The 23,177-nt window shown below is 42.3% G+C and overlaps 1 protein-coding gene across 1 annotated transcript in view; it reads left to right on the top strand.

Annotated features, from left to right (window-relative positions):
* The window catches only part of OBSCN (obscurin, cytoskeletal calmodulin and titin-interacting RhoGEF), a 197,577-nt gene that overhangs the window by 109,352 nt on the left and 65,048 nt on the right, over positions 1 to 23,177 (top strand). Inside the window, exons 63-79 of the mRNA XM_074864825.1 lie at positions 500 to 766; positions 1,627 to 1,893; positions 2,742 to 3,008; positions 3,720 to 3,992; positions 7,490 to 7,756; positions 9,853 to 10,125; positions 10,791 to 11,063; positions 14,567 to 14,839; positions 16,009 to 17,364; positions 17,964 to 18,242; positions 18,605 to 18,683; positions 19,054 to 19,172; positions 19,974 to 20,171; positions 20,588 to 20,620; positions 20,723 to 20,821; positions 21,276 to 21,494; positions 22,278 to 22,344. Of these exons, the coding sequence (XP_074720926.1) occupies positions 500 to 766; positions 1,627 to 1,893; positions 2,742 to 3,008; positions 3,720 to 3,992; positions 7,490 to 7,756; positions 9,853 to 10,125; positions 10,791 to 11,063; positions 14,567 to 14,839; positions 16,009 to 17,364; positions 17,964 to 18,242; positions 18,605 to 18,683; positions 19,054 to 19,172; positions 19,974 to 20,171; positions 20,588 to 20,620; positions 20,723 to 20,821; positions 21,276 to 21,494; positions 22,278 to 22,344 (4,609 nt within the window). The remainder of the gene's footprint in view (positions 1 to 499; positions 767 to 1,626; positions 1,894 to 2,741; positions 3,009 to 3,719; positions 3,993 to 7,489; positions 7,757 to 9,852; positions 10,126 to 10,790; positions 11,064 to 14,566; positions 14,840 to 16,008; positions 17,365 to 17,963; positions 18,243 to 18,604; positions 18,684 to 19,053; positions 19,173 to 19,973; positions 20,172 to 20,587; positions 20,621 to 20,722; positions 20,822 to 21,275; positions 21,495 to 22,277; positions 22,345 to 23,177) is intronic.

The following is a 23,177-nucleotide window of genomic DNA, read 5'->3' as shown; positions in this document are numbered from 1 at the left end:
CTAGGAAGAGGGATTGACGAGGTACTGGTAAGCACTGTCAACATTGCTTTAGCTTCTGGAGAGGTGGATTTGGGAGGAGGGGTCCTTGGAATTGTTGGGAGATTCTGCTAAAGTAATTTAGGCATTTAAGAGTTACACACGTACTTCTCAGCTAGTCATTTCGCTCTTTTTTATAGTCCATGTAGTGAAGCAAACATCCTTTGAAGACCATCCAACTTATCCTGAAGCAAGCAGCTAAGATATGTCAGAATCAATACTGAAAAATGTCAAGAATATGCTCTCAGTCTCCTACTTATGAAATTTTTAGATAATATTTACTCCAAAAAAGTCTGAAAACTCTGAAAAACCTTTCCATTACATTATATAGAATGATTCTGAGAGATGGGCCATGTCAATACCTTATCTTGTTTGCTCCTCTTTGATCTGGTGCGCAATGTCAGCACCCAGTTCCAATCTGCGTTACGTGGTTGCGGCAGTGTTGGTACCCTCTTCCCCACAGCTGCTCCAGTCACATTTGTAAAGGCGCTCCGCAGCTTGGAGCTACAGGAGGGTGGCACAGCTCACTTTTCCTGTGAGGTGTCCAGGTCTGATGTCCCGGTGGAGTGGAAGAAAGGCACGTCCGTGATCCGCTCCAGCCAGAAGTGCAGCATCAAGCAGGAGGGGAATGTGCACGCGCTGGTCATACACGATTTGAACCGTGAGGATTCAGGGGAGTATAGCTGCCACACAGCTGATGGGAAGACCACTGCTAAGCTAGAGGTTAAAGGTATGATTTCCTCTTTGCTCAGCAGTGGAGAGGGGTGTGCATGTCCATTTTTGGAGCTCTCTAGTGCAAAACAGACACTGAGGTACTGGAGCAAGGGCAGCAGAGGCCACCAAGTTTGTCAGGGGGCTGAAGCACATGAAGCACAAGGAGAGAAAGGGGCAGCTGGGTTTGTTCAGATTTGTTCAGAAGGTTGAAGGGAGACCTCATTGCTGTCTGCAGCTTCCTAATGGGGTCTACAGAGGAGAGACAGACAGACTTTCCTTGGGGTGATCAGTAAACAGATGAGAGACAACAGTTGCAAGCTGCAGCAAGAGAAATTCATAGTAGGAAAAAACCCAGCCTTTCACAATGAGGGGTGGTCAGACACTGGAATTGGGACCCAGAGTAGCAGATGAATCTCCATCCATGGAAGACCTCCAAAAGGTCCCTTCAGCCTTAATTATTTTGTAATTGATCCCTGGCTGCATGATCTCAAGTTGTTCTTCAAACGGTGCAGCCTCAGGTCTGCAGGTGTGTATCTTTGAGTACTTTTATCCTGTTTCGTGGTTTTATTTTGAGGATGAAAAGCCCTCCGAGCTTCAGAAAATTATTTAAGTTAGTTGGGAATTCTTTGTGAAAATAAGTCTAGGATATGGGGAGAGAAATGCAGCTCCCGTAGAACTGAAATTTTTCCTGCTGGTTAACTCCTCTGTCTGGCTTAGACCTAGACATCCCCACACCTGGCAGGTCTCCTTAGGTAAATGCAGCCAGAACTGTGCATGAACTTCATGGATGGCATTATCAGTACATTAAAACATTCCTCCATTTTCTATTTTTGCTTTGCCTGTTTTTTCTCTTTGCACCATTCCCCCCCTTTCAAGCCCTGCCTGTGCTTTTCAAACACTGCCTGAAAAATGAGGAGGTGGAGGAAGGGTGCACAGCTATGCTGCACTGCGAGCTGACAAAACCCAATGCACATGTGGAGTGGAGGAAGGGAGATACGGTGCTGCAGCCAAGTGACAAGTATGAGATCCGGCAGGAGGGGACACATGTTGAGCTCTTCATCTATGATGCTGAGGCTCAGGATGCTGGTGATTATACATGTGACTTAGGGGATCAGCAGACCACTGCTTCATTGCAAGTCAAAGGTAGGAGAAGCCTTGCTTGAAGGCAGAGAAGTTATGGTTGTGGCTGTTCTCTGTAGGGGTGATAAGGAAGTTTTACCACTCAATTATCAATCATCAATGCTGTACCTGTGAATTACAACTGCGGGAAAGGGTTTGATCCACAACTGGTTCTTCAAAGAAGAATTTAGTGCCTTTTAAACCCAACTCTATTTCTGCAGTTGCGATTTTGATCTCACCATGAGAGCTGGGAGCAAAACTGCAGCTGCTGTTAATGGAGGGTATGTACAAGAGCAGTTAGAGAACTTGCCTGCTACCTGAAAATAAGAGACTGGAGTATTTCACCATACCTAGAACAGGCCCATTTTAAATGGAGCCTGAGCACCCCAAGATTTGTGGCTCTTTTTTAGTGGCTACATATTTGGATTTTATAGTTTTATTAATTTTATACTGATTTTAGTTTTATTAATATTAAAGCAATAAGATCATGCTTTTAGATCCTGAGTTTAGCCCCCATAACCAGCTCCTGCTCAGTGTGTGGTTTCAGTGATTAAATGTCCAAATGCTGTGATTGGTACTGTTGTGCCTCTATTGCTTAGATTGAAAATTGTGTGTATGTCCACACGAAGCCCCCTGAGGGTCCTGTGACCCATGGCAACCCTTTATAGAGCAGCAGTGGACACCCTCACTGTATCAGCACCTGATCCCCGTGAGTGTTTGGCTATGGCACAACTCAAAGTCCTGCTCTGGGCTTGGCATTGCCAGCAGGCAAGTTGTGGTTCTGAAAGAAGGGGACTGCCAAGCTGGAGAGGTTGCAAGCAAGTTTCTCACCTCTGAGCACTGTCATTGATGCAGTTGCTTTTCCACTGCAGTACTACCCGTGCTGTTTAATGAAGAGCTGAAAAATGTAGAGTCTGAAGAAGGGGGAACAGCTGTCTTGCACTGTGAGATCTCCAAGCCGAACGCCCCTGTTGAGTGGAGAAAAGGAGGGGTGGTCATTCAGCCCAGTGACAAGTATGAGATGAAGCTGAAAGGCAACATTGCTGAGCTGATCATCCATGGTGTAGAGCCTGATGACTGTGGGGATTATACCTGTAGCACTGGATACGAGATCACCACAGGTTCTGTATATGTGCAAGGTGAGGTGAAATGTGGTGGAAGTGCTCTGATTTTGCGGCCTGGGTTTCTTATTTCAAAATCTTTGACAGTAACTGGCCAAACTTGTCTCAGATGCAAACAGGTGAAAGTCCATTCATTTATTTCCTGATTTCAGTGGAGGTATAAGCACATCCGGGCTGAGGTTGGACCAATGTTTATAAGTTAAAGTACTTCAAAGTACTGACCATACTGTGCACCATAGCAGATGATGGTACTGATGAAAAACTATTTGCTGGGAGCAGCGGTCGTAAAAAATACTGAAATTCTTGTTATTACTGATTACAGCTTCTATCATTGTTGATACTGTTATTACTCTTTTAAAGCACTGTAAGTAACCATTTAAAACTTAAGCTAGCTCCCTGCCTCCCACCTCATACAATGTCAGTGGTTGCAACACACAGAAGAGCCAGTCATGACTTGGTCATGGAGTAGAGTTTCCTCCCAATGAAACAGTGTTTGCAGACATATGCACACCGCGCTTGCAAGCAGGTGAAGGATGGAAGGTGGTTTCTAAATCCTTAATGAAAATTTTAGGTCCTGTTTTCCCCTGGAATTACAAGTTTCCCTTGGCATTACAAGTTTAGCTCTCCTGGAAAACTTACGCTGTTGCTTGGGCTCGTTCTGCAGGGAGCAACATGTACATGTTTATGCTTTTGTTTTCCTTTGGTACCTTCTCTTGCTCTGTTATACAGAAGAAGCAGCAGTCATAGTTTCTGGTTTAAAGAACACAGACGTCTTTGTGGGTGAGTCAGCCACGTTCACCTGCAAGCTCTCGCACCCGGGCGTGAAGAATGTGCAGTGGTGGCTCGATGGATCTCCCCTTCACAACAACTTTGTGACTGAAATCTCTGAGCAGGACGGGATGGTCCACACTTTAACCCTAAATGATGTGGCATGCCATGACTCAGGCACTGTCACCTTCAGAGCTGGGTCCCTTATATCTTCAGCTAAATTATTAGTCAAAGGTATTTCATTGCTAGAAAGAAACATATAGCCACCTCTGGACTTGCGCAGTGCACTAGTGCTTCTGCCTTCCAGGCTACCCTTACTAAATCCCTCACAATTCTGTGTTCTGCAACCCTCCACTTCTGCAAGTCACCCATACTCATGCCAGAAGTCTTATAGGTACAACCACATCGATTTTTCCAGTGGCTCAGGTGAGAAAGGGTTGCAGGGTCAGGGCTGCTGCTTTCACCTGACGTTTAAGTAGAGTTGAACATAAACCACTGTGGTAGCATCTGGTTTTTTTTATCCCTCCTTCAAGTGTTTTTGTAGCATCACAAAATATAATGTAGCTGGAAATTCACAGAATTACCACTGTGCTGCTTCATAGCTAGGCTACTGGCGCTGACTGAGCTCAGTATGTTCCCAAGACTTTGGGCTGTTATATTGATGGCTCCAGAGCTCTTCCTGGAAACCAAAGGGTATATGACATTGCAGTAACACAGTGACAAAATGGAGTGTCGTTTGTTGACTGCCAGAATAGCAATGGCCATCACTGCACAAGCAAAGCTTTCTGGTCTGTTGAATAAATATTTTTCTCATTTGGTAAGGGTAGCCAGAAGCCGCAAATAACACTGAGCTCCAGACTTGACAAAGCAAGTTCCTTCACATCCAGTCCTTTTATAGCCATTGGGAAAAGTTGTTGTTTTTCAGACAGAAGTAACTTATTCCTTGCTGGGAAAAGGTATTTGTATATAAGGAGAAATAAAGGGTTAAGAGTTCTGTATGAAAATCTACCCCCATGATATAGCTGTCTACCATAACAGGAATGATCGACAAAATGGAATGGTAGTCAGTGGTTGATGTCTCTTTCTCTGATAATGTGTCCCTTGTACATTCAGAAAATTTAACTCCCTGCAAAGATAAAACGCCAAATCACTTCTTCCTAATATCAGAATGATGCAGCAACAACTTCGTGTGCAAACCCCACAAATCCCATGTCCATTTGTATCAGTTTTGAGTTTCATATTTTCAGAGACAGAACCTGGTTTTGAGCTCTCTAAGGCCTAAAACATAAAGTTAAAATAAATGCATCATTAGGTATTCCACTCACTCAAATAAAGAGCTCCTGAGAAGTTTTGATTTCACAGAATCACAGCATTGTTCATGTTGGAAGGGACCGCTGGAGATCACATACGTATATGGATATTTTGTGCTTCCATTAAGACAAGATTTCTTTAATGTGAACCTGAATCACAGTAGTATAATTGGATTAGGATGAGAAAAGTATTTAAACCCCACCCCAGTTACACCGTGCTCAATAACACTCAATTGAATAGGAAAGTAAAACACTAGTAAAATTCTAACTGTACTTGTATTAACAGCCAATTTTGTACACTCTATTTTGTACAGAAATTTAAAAATAGACCTGTCTTCAAACTAGGTGTATTTCAGTCTATCTAGCTATCCATGGCTTGTTCTTCATCAAGGAACAAGTCGTCTTTCTCTCTGTTCCACGTGCCCCATTCTCCTGGTGTAAGGCATGCTTGTAACTGGGTATATACAATAAGTGAGATCTCATGAAAGCTTTTCTTGTTGGGCCTTCACAATATCATTTCCCAAGAACTACATTCCTTCAGTGGCCCAGCATGACGATATCTTCACATATGGTCAGGGGGGAATCAGAAAAGGTTGAAGGAGATGCCGCCTTCTTCTGACCTCCTTGGGCAGGGTGAGAATTACAGGCCCCAGGGTACATGTTGGCTCCTAAATCTCAAGGAGCTTTCTGCCATTCTGCATGGTGTGAATAGGGTCACCAAGGTCTTTGGCTAGCAGTGGCAAAGAGCAATGGGCCAGTGGAACCAGGACACCTTCCTTCTCCAAGACCACAGGTGACATTTGCTGTGAAGAGCACATGTCTGCGTCTTATAGAGGGGGACAGCAGTGTACTCCCCGTCTGCAAAGATACCTTCTTGCTTCTTCAGTCCTGGTGTAACCAAAACATCTCCATGATCTGCCATTGATACCTCCTCTCCATAAACACACATGCAGACACACGGAGTGGTAGAGGGAGCCGAAGGGACCAGGATCAAGCCTTGCACCAACTTTCCAAAAAACATTTGCAAAACTATCTTTGCTTCCCAAGGTCTGCCACTAGCATCCCAAATCCTCAACCTGATGCACCAGTTTCAAGAGGAGCATTCCAGACAAAGGTCCAGTGTAGTTTATTTTGGCTGACTTGTGATCAGAACAACTGTTTGAAAGATACGGAGCTATATCATCTTTCACTGACTGTCATCTTTTTATGTCCTATTGTAGCCATGTTGTAGAGAGACTTCCATTTTCAGACTTCATAGAGATTTTTCTTTTCAGCATATATATTGCAGTTGTATGAAGTTGTCCCAGGAGGGATTCCTTGGCTGCTTTGGAAGCTCACCATATTCTGAGGTTAGATATATCTACTGTGCTCTGCAGCTGCCTCCTGAGAAACAAGACTAGTATTTAAAAAAAAAAAAAGACTGGATGCTTAGAAGCAGTTTCATGGATCTCGCCTTCTTCAGAGGAGCTGTGTATCCAGCTGCTCCCAGCATCTTATGGGCTCTCAATCTGAAATTGCAGTGGTTCATGCTGCATCTATAGATCAGCTACTGTAAAGAAAACCATATAATTTTCCCCCCAACTATGTCTCTACTGCAGAGGAACACATGGTTAATCAAAACAAGTACTTGTGTCTGGTGAAATGCCCTTTTTTGCTACAGTTGTCCTGGAGCTTTGCTCCTTGTGCTGCCAATGACTCCTGACATATAGCCATCAGAATCACAGGATGGTTTGGATTGGAAGGAATTTTAAAGATCATCCAGTTCCATCCCCCCGACACCTTCCACTAGACCAGGTTGCTCAAAGCCCCATCCAGCCTGGCCTTGAACACTGCCAGTGATGGAGAAGGAATGAATATTTGCATTTGAGTATTGCATTTCTTTCCAATGAATGGTCACAGTTTGTTCATAGAAGGAGCTTCCAGTAGAGTTTGTGGCGTTTTCGTACTGCTATGTGATGTTGAGTGTTACAGGGAACCACTCACGGCAGTCCATCCATTGCGCTCCTCCATCTCAGACCTGCGCTCCTGCCACGTTCTGGAAGCAGAAGTGTTTCACATCCAGTGCTTCCTAGTCTAGATGGTCTCAGCCATGCTGGGAGGAAAACTAAGCCTGGAGGGAATCCCAGCAGATGTTCTGCACAGAAGTTCATATCCAGGACTGTTAAAGCACAATCCTTAATTGCTGGTGGCCCATTTTCCAGTGTGATAGTTATATTCTAATGTACCAGTTTTGCTTCAATCCTGCGTGATGCTGACACAAGCACAGACTAAACTGCTAATCCCTGGCGTGCCCAGTCAGCTCCCTGCTTGCACTGTCACTCTGCTTGTTCCCCACAGGCTTTCTGCTTGTCAAAAATCTCTAAGTTGCAATTTTCATGAGGATCCACTAATGCATGTCCTTCCTGACGTGTTGGTTAACAGATCCAACCATTGAAGTGGTCAGTCCCATGCAGGATATAACTGTTGATGAAGATGGCACAGCAGAGTTCATATGCCAATATTCTAGGCCAGTACACGCCATATGGAAGAAAAATGATCAGGAAATACATGCAGATGGGCAGCGAGTGATTATCGATCAGGACTGGAATGTAAGCATGCTAAAAATTAAACCTACGGTACCAGAAGACACTGGCATCTATTCTTGTGAAGCTGAAGGCACTAAAGTGATGGCTGCACTTGATGTTCAAGGTGAGGTCTTCCAGCCAAAGAGGAAGACTATCATGGGTTCCAAATAAAAGAGGTGGAAAAATCATGGCAGCACCTCACAATAAGTGACACATCAGATACCCGCACTTTGGTACTGATAGCAGTGAGCTACTGTTGGTTTGACAGTGGTACCATTTGGTACTGCTAACGATGATAAAGTAGTTGGGAATTAATGGGAATTGAATATGAAGCTGCAGCGTTTCACTGGAGCTTAGTTCTAATTAACACTCACTTATTACACCTCTTACATATCATACTTCTTCTACAATGAACTGCAACATCAATGCAATGGGATGTGTCCTGCTGAACTACTGTAAAATCACAGGCGTAATGTTGGTCCAAAGGAATAATGAGAACTTTTTGCTGTTACAGAGTGCTTTTTGCACACAGTGTGCCTTACAAACAGTAGTTAATGGATAGCGTGAAATTTCATTTTATTTTCAGCTAAACTAAGATTGCTTGGTATTTTACTTATTTCTAATACTGATCACTCAGGAATTACCTTCTCATTTGTCATCAGCATTTGCAAGGGCCCTGAGAAACAGCAAGTAAAGAAATTAACAATAGGTTTAGGGGGTTATATTGATGTTTCTTATTTTTTTCTGCTGTGTATGGAATTCTTGGTTTTGGTGACCATGTGAATTAGTGTGATCAGCAAGAGCAATAGTTCTGATTTGATTTCTGAATTTTCGTGTGTTGTTAGGCAACTGTACCTACTTGCCTAACCAGAGCTGAGTACAGAAGAACAGGGTGTTATTTATTATAATATTTTCTACATTGAAAAGCGCTTTCCAATTTTAGGGATTTAAAAAGATGTTAATAAACATAATCTAAAAGCATCCCAGAGGAGGTAGGATTGGCAATTGTCTGCTTTTCGTAGTTAGGGAAACCAGCACTCCAAATGTGCACAAATAAACAGCTTGGATTCATTCTAACAAAATTACACATTCTCCAAGGATTTACAAACCCCTCATTGTTCTCCATAAGTATGAATATTATAAATTACAGAAACTTTTTAGTAACTCATGCTCTTTTTTTTTTGCTGTTGAATAAATTGTTCAGCTGCTTTTTTTTTTTTTTTTTTTTTTTTTGCTTAGAACAGTTCCAGATAATCGTTATAGAGATTTAAAGAGGAGTGTTTCAGGATGTTGGTTTATATTATAGATCATGCTGACCATTGTATGGTATTTGTGTAAATCGTATTTACTCAACCGTGTGTTCCCACTGTTGTGAATGTAATTTGTCCATGTAACTGGTCTAGCAGAAATAATATTCACGTGCACCAGCCCACATTTAATTCTGCATTGGGCTGATTGCTTATGTAGAAATGACAACTGATGCATGACTCTGCAGTCAAATGGAGCGTGTAGATATGTGCATGTTTCTGACCACACAATTCAGCACGCACACGTGAGAAAATAAACCTAATGCATTACCACATAGGCTTTGTAATAATTCAGAAATTTACTATTCAAAATACTGTTAATACAGATTTTAACTTCGTGTTTCCTAGAGACAGACTTGTTAACATCGATGACAGTCACTACAGCTTTGCCAGCTATAATATTCTCTCCTACTTGCTTTGCATGAAAGGCAGTACAACTTTATAATGAGCCATCAGTGGATTCACATCTCCCCAGTTCTGTTGATAACTGTGCTGCCTGGGAGATCTGTGGGAAATCCTTCCTGCTGTGGGACAGAAGGAATCTGATTATACTTCATCTTCCTGAGCTATGCTTTCCTATCGAAAATTGGCTTGATTCATATAAACACCAACATTTTTTTCTTTATTTGTCAAAACAGCAGTTAGGTTTCTGGAGGAAGTTTAGATGAAATGCTAAAGGTCCTAGAGGTTTATCATTATTTTTCAACTATGTCACTACTAAAAGCATTTTTAAATATAGTATTGTGTTAGAGCATAGTTGAAATGAATAACTAAACCTACAAGCACAGTATATCACATACACAACCTTTCCATCAGCTTTCCAGCAGTGGGAATCATCCAGTGCTCCGAGGCTTGTAATATTCAAATATGCAAGGCCAAACAATTAATACTGTTCATTGTCCTTCTTTGCTAGCCAAGAACAGCATTGTCCAGGGCTTGGAGAATGTGGAAGCTGTGGAAGGAGGGGAAGCCCTCTTTGAATGCTACCTTTCCAAGCCTGAGTGCTACAACTACAACTGGCTGATTGACGATGAACCTGCCAAAACTACAGAAAACACTGAGATGGTTTACTTTGAAAATGGGCGCAGGCATCTTCTGCTGCTGAAGAACCTAACTCCCCAGGACAGCTGCAGGGTGACTTTTACGTGCAGCGATGCGGTGACCTCAGCCTTCCTGACGGTGAAAGGTAACCGAAGCAGTTGTGCATAGGGAGTCTTAAATTTCTGGTTGGAAAGGGCAAATGAAGCAGGAAAATATGATGAGTAGCAGAGAGGAAAAGGTGCATTTGTTGCTTACTTCTTACCTAAATGTTCTTCCCACACAATAAATGGATGATGTTTTACAATTTCCTTTTTTTCTAGTTCTGTAGGCCATGACATGGATATAAGCAGCATCAGCTGGCAATGAGTTAGCAGCAAATGACTGTCTTACAGTTGTCATTATTCTGATGAGTTGGGTTCTGCTTATAGGTACTCCAAGGCTCTAGAGATGAGAGTTATATCAGCAACGATATTATCTCTGTATCCTTGTATTTTATGCTATTACTGGATCAGAACCCCTTACAGAGTACAAGACCAACCATCCTCAGTCATTGCATGGTATCTTCATTGCAGTTTTCTGCTACTTGGGAAAGAAAGACATTGCTGGCTTGGTTTTTGCTCCTGAAAGTTTTAGAACGTTTCAGTCCCCAATGACACCTTCTGTTCTAGTGATATACATAACCTCCCTCTTAGTGATCTCCTTGGTCTCCGAGGCCTGTCTGTCCAGAGCTTCAACATCAATGTTGACAAAATCTCTTGCCTGTATTTGTTTCTGTAACCTAGGGGGTTGATTACCTATTTTCATCTATAGGATGGCACCTACAGATCTTGCAGCCTCTCACAGATGTGGAAGTGTCTCTGGGAGAGAAAGCTACATTCAGCTGTGTTCTAAGTGAAGCTGTGCCAATTAATGAAGTTGCCTGGTATAGCAATGACATGGAAATCCAATCGGATGAGGACTGGGAGATACAGGCAGATGGAAGCAAATACAAACTTATTCTGAAAAAAGCCCAACTGCATCACTCTGGAGAGGTGACCTTTGCTTCCAGGGAAGCAATTGCATCAGCCAAGTTATCTGTGATAGGTAAGTGTCTGTTGTTCTAGCCCAGTGGCACTTGAAATCTCAGACTTTGGTATTGAGCTACAACTTTTAATTTTCTAATCTTTGTGACGATTCTTTTCTCTCTGCCTTGCATGTCCCAAGCTAGTGTTCTTAGTCTGAGAAGGTGCTGCTGGGCAACTTGTTCTTTGACCAGAAAGAGTTCAGCTCACCTGAAGAAAATTATATCAGGATACAGACGGTAGAGATATTCGCTAGCTTTCTTTAGCTGGAGTCTTGTGTAAAATATAACATGGAAATCAATGGAAATCAATTTACTCAGAATTCAACATCACCCTCAGCAAACATGGGGACACAGGAGAGAGCTGAACTAGAGTGCACGTGGAAAAATTAACCAGGGCAGCAGAGAACCCTTTGAAATCTGCTAATCTACTCAAATGGAGGGCAACCAGTATTCCAGATTAATGACTTGCATATTAAAATATTCATGTGGGTGAGATCCATGAAACACACACTGTGTCCTTCAGAGATATAAGAGTTAATAGCTCTTGGAGTAATTTGCAAGTAGAGAAGATGGTAGCTGCCCAATTCCCTTGTGGGGCAGGTTAGGCCAATGACTCCCAGCACTCAAGGTCTGGCTCCTTCCCACAGTGGCATAGGTGGTTCACCCAGCAATGGTCATGCCAGTGTAACGCCAGTGATGGTTATGAGATAACTGCAAGGTGGTTTACCTGTAGACTGTAGTTGAGATGTTCAAGAGCCACTGACTGACTATCCATTCTTTAAATTATTACAGGTAGTCTGTCTGTCTAATGATTTCTGAGAATTGAGAGATCTCTGATATATTCTAGTAATTTCCACAAAAAAAAAAAAAATAATGGTTGTTGATGGATTTAAAACAGCGTTATCTGATTTTGGGCACCTGCATTTTAGGAACTGCAAAATACTACCCTCATGAACTCCTCCTGTTGACAGGTTTCCTGCATGAAATTTGGCTAAAAATAGAGAAAATAAGCTTTTATGTTATGTGGAAAGAAATGTTTGTGGTGCCCAGAATTAAAGAACTGGCTGTTGACCGTGTTTGCCTTTAGTTTGTTGGATTGGTACATTGTGGTGGGTAATTTTCTTGGTAAATGCCTTGAACCTGAAGGCTAAAAGAATTATTTTTGTCTTCTAAGCCAAAGTGTAAATTAAGTGAGGAATATTTTCCAATGTACCAAATATGACCGTCAGTAGCCAGTGTGGTAGGACACCATGCCGTTATGTATTTATTTGTTATTGCCTGATGCTGTGACATATATAATAATTACACAGAAAGTGAGTGACTTGCTATTAAACTGCTAGAGTTACTCTGTAGTCCAATGATAATTTGATTTCCATTAAGGCCAGACCTGAAATAAATCTGATCAAAGACAAATGTACTTGAACTTTTCAGCTAAGTTCCTTGATAATACTGACAGTGTAGGGTCATCTTTATTTTGAGCTGGGTGGGACAAAGCAGCAGGAAAAATGCACAGTGATATGTGATATTAAGTATGTGAGATGACAGTTGGAAAATGAGTATTTGTCATTAGCAGTGTAGATCAGGGCAGACAAAGGAGAGCTCCATGGTGCACAGGTATGTCTCACAGTCATGGGCATTTACCTGCTCAGCTTTACAAGACAAATACTGAATCTGTTGTGCTTCCTTCTCATTGCTTGTAGAAGGCTCTTGGTTGTTTTAGTATAAAACGTTATTCCTCATGCCATACATCACGGGACCTCTGTTGTGCCTTCAGCCCACCCTGATCCACCTGAAGAACCAGAAGTTTTAAGTAAGAACAGCCACTCTGTAATTCTGTCTTGGTACAAGCCGTTGAGTGACGGCGGTTGTGACATCCTAGGCTACAATGTGGAGAGGAAAATCCCAGGTATTGGCTGGCAGTCATGCAGCAAGGGTATTATTCAAAACACGGAGTTTATGGTGGATGATCTCACCCCGGGTGAACTCTACAGATTCCGCGTCTCAGCTGTAAACAAAGTTGGGGCCAGCGAGCCAGTGCACTTCCCTCAGATGGTGCAGCTAGGTGAGAACAGAGAGATGCCCCCACGGAGGACTGTGAGCTGCTGTAGACCTTGTGTTTCGCATGGCATGCCTGCTTCACCTGTCCCAGGCATCTCCTGGAAGAGTTCACTCTGCAGTGTCTTCCAGTGCTTTGCTGCCAACACAATACAGGAGAAAGAGCTTGGAAAAATTGTTCTGGGCTGCCAAGAACAAAACCTGACGCGTTGTTAGTACTCAACACTTGTTTTCTACAAAATGCATCAAGCTGTCTAGTGGCCTGCACTGCATCCGTGTGTTGTCTGGTCACCATGAGTTTCTTTTCTGGTGGAGTGAAGATGGAATGAGTCAAAACGGGCATGTTGGAATGCATTTGGGGTAACCAAGACTCTGGTACCAATGCAGTGGGTGGGCAATGTTGTCTTCTTCACCCATCTTCCTTTTTTGTTATATTATTTGTGTATCTTTTTCAATAGCCCCCACAAAGAAATGCCGGAGGACACAGTTCCTTTGCTGTCTGTTGGTGAAACTTTGGAAGCTACAGAGGGATAGAGAGCCACTCCCTCAATCTTTTTTTTCTTGTAACTCTTTCTGTGATAACCAAGTGCCCAACAAATTCCTCAAAGTGAGAATAATAATTAAAAATCCTCTTTTGCTTAAGGCTCAGACACACAATGGTGTTTTTGCAACATAACAACTGTCAGTGCTGGACCCTGATAACTCTGCATATGCTGACTTTGGCTACAATAACCCCAAGGTATTTTGGGCAGTGGTCCCCTCACCCCAGTGAAATCTGCAGAGGAGCAGATCACGCTCAGGAGTGTGCTGCTTTGGGGAACGCAGCTGCGTGCTTTCCATCCCCGTCAACATCTCCACGTTTAATGCATTTGTCTTGACTTCGAGTGTCGCTGTCGTACAAACAGGATGCCACTGGCAGCCCTCCTTCCAAAGTAAAGAAGACACAAAGAATTTGTATTTTTAAGTTCTTTATGCTTTTTGAGAATTTTTACTCTTCCTAAGCATAATTTTTTTTTTTTTTTTTACTTTAAAGACTGGGATGAATGATGCCACTTTTAATAATCTCTTTTCTTTTAAATTGTTTTTATTGTTTCTTGTCTCACTTCAGAACTGCTTTGCTTCTAAACGTTAAGATCTAGAATCTGTAGGATTGCTTGAATACCGGTGATGGGTAAATAAACACAGGAATGTGAAAAATGCAACCACTTTTGCATGTATATATTTAAATGGAGCTGGTTTAACTGCGGGGAGAGCTTGTAAAGTTATTTTGTTATTATCTCTGGAAATGCAAACTTTGGATGCTGCCAAGTCTTTTTTTTTTTTTTTTTTTTTCCTTTGATTGTCTACAACAGCTAAAGAATCTATAAATGAAGGATGGAATGCTTCGATATTTTATAGAGTGATTTCAGTGCCTTAAAGCCAGATTATGGTATGTTCTTTGTGTTAATTCACTTTTTTGTAATTACAGAGTCTCCAGTTACAATCACCCATCCTCTGGTGGGAGGATCAGTCTCGGAAGGGGAGGTGGCTCGCTTGGAGTGCAAATTATCAAGTGAAACTGAAGAAAGAGTGACATGGTTCAAAGGAAAAGAACAAATACAAGCTGGAGGGAGATACAAGATCCTCTCTGATGGAAAAAAGCAGATACTCATTATTCATGCATTTAAACCTGAAGATCAGGACACGTATACCTGCATGGTTTCTCCAGAAGTCAAATCTGTTGCCAGCTTGCATCTTGAAGGTACAGACAGTGCATTCCCGTGGTGTTAAATCAGTTCTGTTTATGGACATGCAGGGGTATCTCCACAGCTTGGACTGGAATTAATTTTCCTTTACAAGCTGTGATAACAACCCACAAATTGTTATTTTCCTGTTTGGTGTTGCCCAGTGTGTTTCTGTGTACCTAAGAGCTTTGAGCTGCTCAGATAAGATTTTCCTGAGTCAGATATTTAAGGTGTGATACAGTTGTCTCTACATGGATTTCTGGTGCCTTTTGAGATGCTTTAGGGTATCCTGCCCAGCTTTCAGGTGCCACTTCAGAAAGTGAGGGCTCCTTTGTATGTTCTACATGGTATCCACCAGAACCCTGTCCTAGATATCCCAAATGGCTTTGGGTCATAGTGCTTAGGAAGCTGAATTGTGCCCCTACGGTGGGATTTGGTGGCCCACACACAGGCATCTAGTGCCATTGAGGCACTTCTGGATATCACCCCTGGCCTCCATCTCCTTCTCCAGAGGAACCCAGAGCACTCACAGGTCCTGTGTTGTATCTGAGAGCCACATGTGGATGTCCCAGACAGCCTGGAGCATCTCAAATGACACTGGGCACTATGCAGAGGCAAGTCAGTGTGTCCCAGAGGGTGAGTCACAACATTCAGATTTAGACACATCTAAACCAAAGTATCCACAGGCAGATAGCTCCATATGAGGTGGGACACTCAGCTCCTGTTACAACCAGTGGAGATCTATTCAAGCCAGTCAGTGAAGCCCTGTCTAGCTGTAAAATAGGATGAGTCTGGAATAGCTTTCCAGGCTCCACTGACAGTCTTAATGAGATATTCATTGACTGCAACATTCAAAAAGGGCAGAAATTTATTTACTGGGTATAAACGTACGAGGAAGAAAAAAAGAAAAACTTGTTTGGCCGTGTTTTATGTGCATGCATAGAATCTTAGCATAGTTGAGGTTGGAAAGTACTTCTGGAGACAGCACAGTCTACCCCTGTGCTCAAAGCAGGGTCACCTAGAACAAGTTGCCCAGGACCGTGTCCACTTATATTAATTTCACATTTTGTTCTCAACAGAATGCTTAGTGGTACTTTTCTGCCCAGGCTTTAGAATAACGTTTCCCTGTGCTTTCTCAGAGCTTACTCACAGACTTTTAACAGCTTATCAATTTAATTCTCCTCAGTTCCCACAGTGACAATGCTGAAAGAGATGTCCAGGGAAGAAGCCCCTGCAAGCCAACCAGAAGAGATGGTGGATGGCCACGTCCAGCCCAGCTTGCCCCCTGAGGCTGCTCAGGAGGGAGACCTTCACCTCCTGTGGGAAGCCCTGGCCAAGAAACGCCGGATGAGCCGGGAGCCCACCTTGGATTCCATCAGTGAGGTGCCTGAAGAGGATGAGAAGCTTCAGAAGTTGAGGAAGGAGGAAGCGGAGATGTCTCACTATTACTCAGAGGAGTACTCCACATGCGATGAGCTGGCTAGAACAGGAGAAGCAGATTTCTCTTTCACAAGCTCAGATGATGAGTCTAGAGCTGGGACTCCTTCACTGGTGAACTACCTCAAGAAAGCTGGGAAGACAAGTGTCAGTGTTACTAGCAAGGCTCAGTCCACCTCCACAGGCAAATTATGGAAACAGTGGGAGAAATCCAGTGTGGAGACTGTTGTGGCTGCCCCAGCTGCTAAACCAGCTGAACCAGAAATAACAGATTTAGATGACCCTTCCATGAACAAGGCCGCTGTGAAGATCCAGGCTGCTTTCAAAGGCTACAAAGTCAGGAAAGAGATAAAGCAACAAGAATGCCCAGTGTTTACTGAGACCTTCAAAGATTTCTCTGGTGAGCCTGGAAGCACTCTCCACCTCGAGTGTGTGGCCCACAGCAAAACTGACATGAAAGTCCGTTGGCTGAAGGATGGGGAAGAGCTTTCAGATGGTCGCTACTATCACATAGACAATTACAGTGATGGGACCTGCTCTTTGATTATCACTGGTCTGGACAGCAAAGATGCAGGTAAATACACCTGTGAGGCATCCAATAAATTTGGCAAGGTTTCACACAGTGCTGAGGTGGTTGTTGGCACTCAGGAACCTCAAGTTCTTCGTAAGGAGAAGCAAGTTAAACAAAGCACTGACAGTGAGACAGAGAGCTCGTCTGGCAGTGATCTGGATGATGCTTTCCGTAAAGCAGGAAGGAGACTTCACAGACTCTTCAAGGCCAAGATCTCAACAGAGATATCTGATGTGGAGGAAGAACTCTTCGTCAGTGCAGATGAAGGGGACATAGAGGTGGTTGACCATCAGACATATCGTGAGGATGATCAGTACATCTACATCAAGTTTGAAATCTTGTCTGAGGCAAAAACTGCCGCCACTCGATTCAGAGAGATGTTTGGTGCTCTGGGAATTCCCGTGGAGATTGACATTTTGGAACAAGGCCCTAAAAAAATTGAATTGCGTATTGGGAAAGCAACAGCACCCACCCATGGGAAGTTTGCACCACCAGTAGTGAGACCTCCACCACCTTTGCTGACTTCTGACACAGGTAGGTGAAGCAAACCTGTTTATTCTTTGGAAAAGACAGCTGCAGCAGGTCAGAATGTTATCTTTTCACTCACTAATAACTTCCAGAAAGCCTTTGTTTTTCATTCAGTGTAGATATTTTTCTGGAAACGTTGCACTTTTGGAAAAATTGATTGATTTTTTATTATTTTTCATTTTAAGGGAGATGAGGGACGTTAGTGATGAAGGAGGGAGTTGCAAAGTATTGACTTATCTACAAAACTCCTTTTCACAATAGAAATGTCCCCTACTACAATAATACGGCCATAAATACTATGATTATTATACTTAAATAAATGAAACCGTTTTCAGAGCAGTCCTGATGGAGAAAAGACAAGGCAAGGAGAGGAACAGAGGCAAGGTGTAGTCTGCAGCTGTGGTATTGCAATGTTTATGGTGTTATGGAATATCTTCATAGTGTTTGTCAGGGAGTTTCTTCTTCACTGTTGTCATAGAGAAAAGATATCACTCCGCAATTAAGAAAACCTAGAAACCAGAAGCCTTCAGGCACTGGGCAGCAAAGCTCTTAAAATACATCTTTTAACACAACCAAGTTTTTCCTTTCTTCTCTCCTAACTTTAGCTCCCATGTTTATGACTGAGCTCCAAAACCAAGAGGTACAAGATGGATATCCAGTCAGCTTTGACTGCATTGTCGTTGGCAAACCACTCCCCACAGTTCGCTGGTTCAAGGATGGGAAAGCTATTGAAGAAAATGATCATTACATGATCAATGAGGACCAGGAAGGATGCCATCAGCTGATCATCACAGCTGTCGTCCCCACTGACATGGGTGTTTACCGTTGCCTTGCTGAAAACAACATGGGCGTTGCTTCAACCAAGGCTGAGCTTCGAGTAGACTGTAAGTCTCAAAATCACTGTAGAAAAAACAAGGGAAGGAATCCTGCTGAGAGGTTGATAAATTTTTTTTCAAGAAAAACACCTTTTGTATTAAAAAACCTGTATGCATTGGCCACAACATGTTTCACTTGCAAACTTCTTGGGTTCACCTGGGTTTTGCCAACTCCAAAGCAAGTCTCAGAGCAAAGCTTTTCAGATAAACAGAGGTGTTTTCCATAATCCAGGGACATGTGGGATCCTGCTGTAGCAGCATTGTGGAATTGACCTGCCAGTCACTCAAATTAGTAGGGAAACTATAATTATAGTAAGAAAAATAGTTTCAAAGCTCAGGTTATAGAAAACACTTCCTTTTCCATTTAACAGTGACCAGCACTGACTATGAGACAGCAGCAGATGCAACAGAGACATCTTCTTACTACAGTGCCAAAGAATATATTTCAAGGTAAAATATCAAACTCTACCTCTTTCTAACTTCTGACTTGGTAAGATCAATATGTATGTTTATGTCAAGCTTGTTTTTGCTGTATCTAGCAGAGCCAGTTTAATGTCATAAAGGAACAGCCAGACCAGCTGAGATGCAGTAACTGCAACAGCTGGACATTTATCATGCACAAGCTGGCTCTGGCTGCTTTCAGGCTAGCCTGGATATGTCTTCACGGTATCAGTCCATTACTTTTAATGTCATCTGGTGCTAAATCTGTTGTCATGATGACACAACCCACAGACTGAATTAACCTAAAATAGGTAATTCTGATGCCTAACTCTTTTCTGGTTTGCTGACTTTCTTCTTTCTAATTCTATTTGCTTCTTAGCCGAGAACAGGAGGAATCTACCACTGAGGAGGAACAATTGCCCCAGATCTTCGATGAGCTTCATGACATTCATGTGACACCTGGAGCATCATTGGCTAAATTTCACCTGAAGGTGAAAGGTGAGGGTAGCCCACAGCACTGTCAGTTGTTCCAGGTTTGCTGTCAGGTTGAAGTGCTGGACAAGGTTTTCTGATGTGCTCTTCCACAGCTGTGACCCCAGTCTGTGTATCTTGCACCACGTTTTCACAAACCAGCTAGAACAATGTGTTCTGACTGATGAACGTTGACTGCAACAGACTCAGGCAGATTAAGTGTCTCATCCTGTGTCCATGTCTCCAGGCATAATTACAGGCATACGCTTCTGAAAACTGAGTCCTGTAATTCTCTGAGTACATAAGTTATGGAGGACCAATAAGGAATAAAAAAAAGATAGTGAGGGTGTCCTTTATTCTCTTTAATAAATTAAACAGTCCTGGACTTGTCTTGCTCTATGAGGGGGATGCTGCTATGATCTAAAACCTGCAAAAACATCCTCCTGATGTTGACTCTCTCTGGTAGGGAGAGGTAGGGATTCTCCTGTTTTCTCCGCGTATAAAAATGATGAGAACTGTTTTGGCTTCAACTTTTCTCTTTGTGTACATTGCAAATCAGATCTTACCTTTCCAACCTGGAAGGCATTTGCACATGCAGCCAATATGGGCAGTGCAAGAAACTGAAGAGACAGGAAGGAACTTTAACAGATAATTAGAATTTCACGAATTTACAGGCATTCCTAATGGGGTAAATCTTTGAAACAGCATCCCTGGGCAGAGCTAAGGATTCCTTGGCTCCTGCTCTGAAGGGTCTGCCTGTTTGGAGATGCTCCCAAATCGATGTTGTCAACGCATTCTGTTCTCTGTGTCTGTAACTGCTTCTCGCAGGGTACCCGCAGCCTCGTCTCTATTGGTTCAAAAATGGGCAGCCGTTAAAGGCCTTGGATCGCATCCTGAAGACTGATAAACAGGAATTCCACTCACTGGAAATTCGCAACGTCACTAAGGCGGATGCTGGCCAGTACTCAGTATTTGTCATCAACTCTGCTGGTTCTGCATATTCATCGGCCAGGCTGGTAGTCAAAGGTAGGTATTGGACTATTTTTGGCACCTGCTTTTCTCTATTCCAGTGGCTTTTTCCATTTTATATAGTTATTTTTCTTGAGAAAGCCTACCATGGTAAGCAAAGTGAGGTGGGAAAGTCTGTAGATAAAAGACAACATGCTTTAAACTTGGTTCACCTATAAATTTACTGTGTGTAAAGATGAGACATGTCACTTCTCTAGTGTCTGACTGTTGTCTCATAAACATACATTTTATTTCTGCCCAGCCTCATTAATTTTAATGATTCATTTTATTAAAACTGAGGACCTCTTATAAATTCTACTAACATTTCTGTGTAATATCTCCTGCATGAAGTAATCCTCTGGAGTCACTTTTTTTCTTCAGCTTATGGACAGAAAGGTATTTGTAGTTGTCATTTTGTTCTCCTTGTGTTACAGATCCTGATGAGAAAGAAGAGCCATCAGAAACAGGTGAGAGAAGTCACAGCAGGTGATAACAGAACCTCTAGGAGTTTTTCAGTAGTCTAAACTCACACAGAAGGTGTCACCATGTTTCATCAATGTCGTTTTCAGATTCCCATGAGCAGCTGATACCACCAAGGTTCCTAGAAAGATTTACTAATAAAAAGGTGAAAAAAGGTGCAAGCATCACATTATCTGTAAAAGTTGAAGGTAAGTGGATAGATACCTTGTCTCTCTGCATAACAAATTGCATAACTTCATGACACATTCTAGACTCTCTCTGGCCCCAGTCATTGTAACCTCATCTCCTGTATCTGAAGTCTGGGACTCTACTCCCAACTTTGTAAGAGACTTAATGTACTTTACATAAAAGTATCTTATTCATCTTCACCTCCATTTTCCTGTATGTAAAAACAGGGATAATAACACTTATTGGTCTTATGAAGATGTGTTGATTAACAGATTTGGTTTTACAAAAAGGTTTAATGTCCTTGTAAGTGTGCTGTAGAAAGTTTTACGTTCTTTTATTATATATTATTCCTGTTATTGTTGGAGAAGTATCGGGAAACAGATCAAAATGGCATTTATTAACAGCAGAGTTTATAATTGTAAGGAAGGAACACCATTAGGAAAATTAAAGCTCATTGAATTGGTTTTCCTTTAGGACATCCACCACCAACTATTACTTGGCTGAAAGAAGAGTCTCAGGAAGATATCATCTGGATCAAACCAGACACTCCTGGGTATAAACTTGCCAGTTCAAATATGCATCACAGTCTAATCCTGCTGGATGTTAAAAAGAAGTACAGTGGAGCTTATACATGCATTGCTACCAACAAGGCTGGCCAGTCCATCTGCACCGCCACCCTGGAAGTTGCAGATGGTAAATCTTTGTTACACTGCAAACATTCTCTACGTTACCTTTTATACAGTGCCTAAGAGAAAAACAAGCATGACTGATAAGGAAAATTAATCAAATCACAACTGAAAAAAATGCATTTTCCCAAGATTAGCCATGACTTTTATTGCCTTACAAATGATTACATTCTTTACTTCTGTAATGTTTTATATTTCTGACCCTATCTTGTATTAACAGCAGGTTGTCTAAGAAACAACCAAATTCAGTACAAAGGAAAAAGGAAGAAAGAAAGGCTGTGTAAAGTACCTAGAAAAAGTCATCATTTGAAAAATTATTTTGACTGCTTCACTCTGTTAAGATGTTTTGCATTGTAGAATTGTCTTGAGGCAGCTAGAGTTATTTTCTTCCCATTTTGCTGAACTTTCCAGGGCCTCTCCTGGCACAGTTCTTTCAGTAAGATGGGGGACAAGCAAATATAGGCTAGGAGTAGGGGCAGCACTGTGAAGGACTCAATTTTTCTGTTATCCTTTATTGCATCCCATATTTTTACTGTACCAAGAGCTACAGAAGAATAGCTTGAGCAGTAAGAGAAATTGGGCAATCATACATCTACATGAGCAGGGAGAGGAGCAAATTGCTTGCATCATATGAATGGGAGTATGTATCCCAGGTCAGGAGCTGCTAACAGGGCAGATTCAGTATTCCAGTATTCCCAGTAATCCATGTCTAGAAAATGTACCTACATTAAATACATAAAAAGAACATTCTTTGTCATCTGTCTTCTAATGATAAACCCTAATCCTGCAGTGAAGGAGGCTGAAGTTCTGACCCAGGAGCGTGTGATGGTATCAGAGGCCATCATGACCACACTGGGGTAAGTCGTTGGCCATGCATGATGAGGTGGAGCAATGCAGGTACCACCCTGCAGAAGTTCCCATGAGTCACTTTTAGGCAGTGTCCACTTTGGACATCTTATATTCACATCTCAGCACCAAAGTTAAAATAATTTGAAGTCCTAGGATGGAGAGTACTAGAGATGCCCTTGACTATCAGGGAGGATAGGAACAAGGGCCAAAAAAAAAATATGAGTAGGTCATACAAAACTCTTGCTACTTGTTCATCTTCTAAGCAGAATGCCAAAAGAAATCACAGGGTCAAGGTCTGACCAACACTGAAATACACTGATGCTTCACAGAAAAAGAAGTAGATGAAAAGGGTCCACTCACAAACTTCTTGTTTACAAATGTACCTGAAGAATAACCTCCTCAACTCACCTTTCTGGGCTTGGATACTAGGCAGATACAGTCTAAAAAGTGGTATCCACTGAACACGCATTAGCTTCTAGAATATGTCCAGCCTAAAAGGCTTGACCAGTCTACCTCTGAAGTGTGAAGAAAGCTGCAGTGTGAATTCAACTGTTCCACTGCAACGTCTCCCAAGGATGTGCTCTTTTAGGCATACATAGTGATGTATGTTTTATCATATATCAAGTGTAGTGAGCTTCCTCCTGCTTCTTATGTACTAACGGAGAATTAGGGCAGATCAGCTTATGCAATGAAAATTTATATCCTGCCTCCAAAAAACACAGGAATGGCAGATATGTTGACTTCAGGATACTAGTGTCTTGTCAGAACTGTAGTCTTGGGGAGCAGCACAAACACTCCTCATCAGATGACAAGCAAATGCTGGTAGTTCTTCACATCTGTG

The sequence above is a fragment of the Strix uralensis genome, chromosome 1 (assembly GCF_047716275.1).
Source record: "Strix uralensis isolate ZFMK-TIS-50842 chromosome 1, bStrUra1, whole genome shotgun sequence".
Taxonomy (NCBI): domain Eukaryota; kingdom Metazoa; phylum Chordata; class Aves; order Strigiformes; family Strigidae; genus Strix; species Strix uralensis.
The sequence above is the reverse complement of the archived record's forward strand: the minus strand, read 5'-3'. Positions and strand labels throughout refer to the sequence as shown.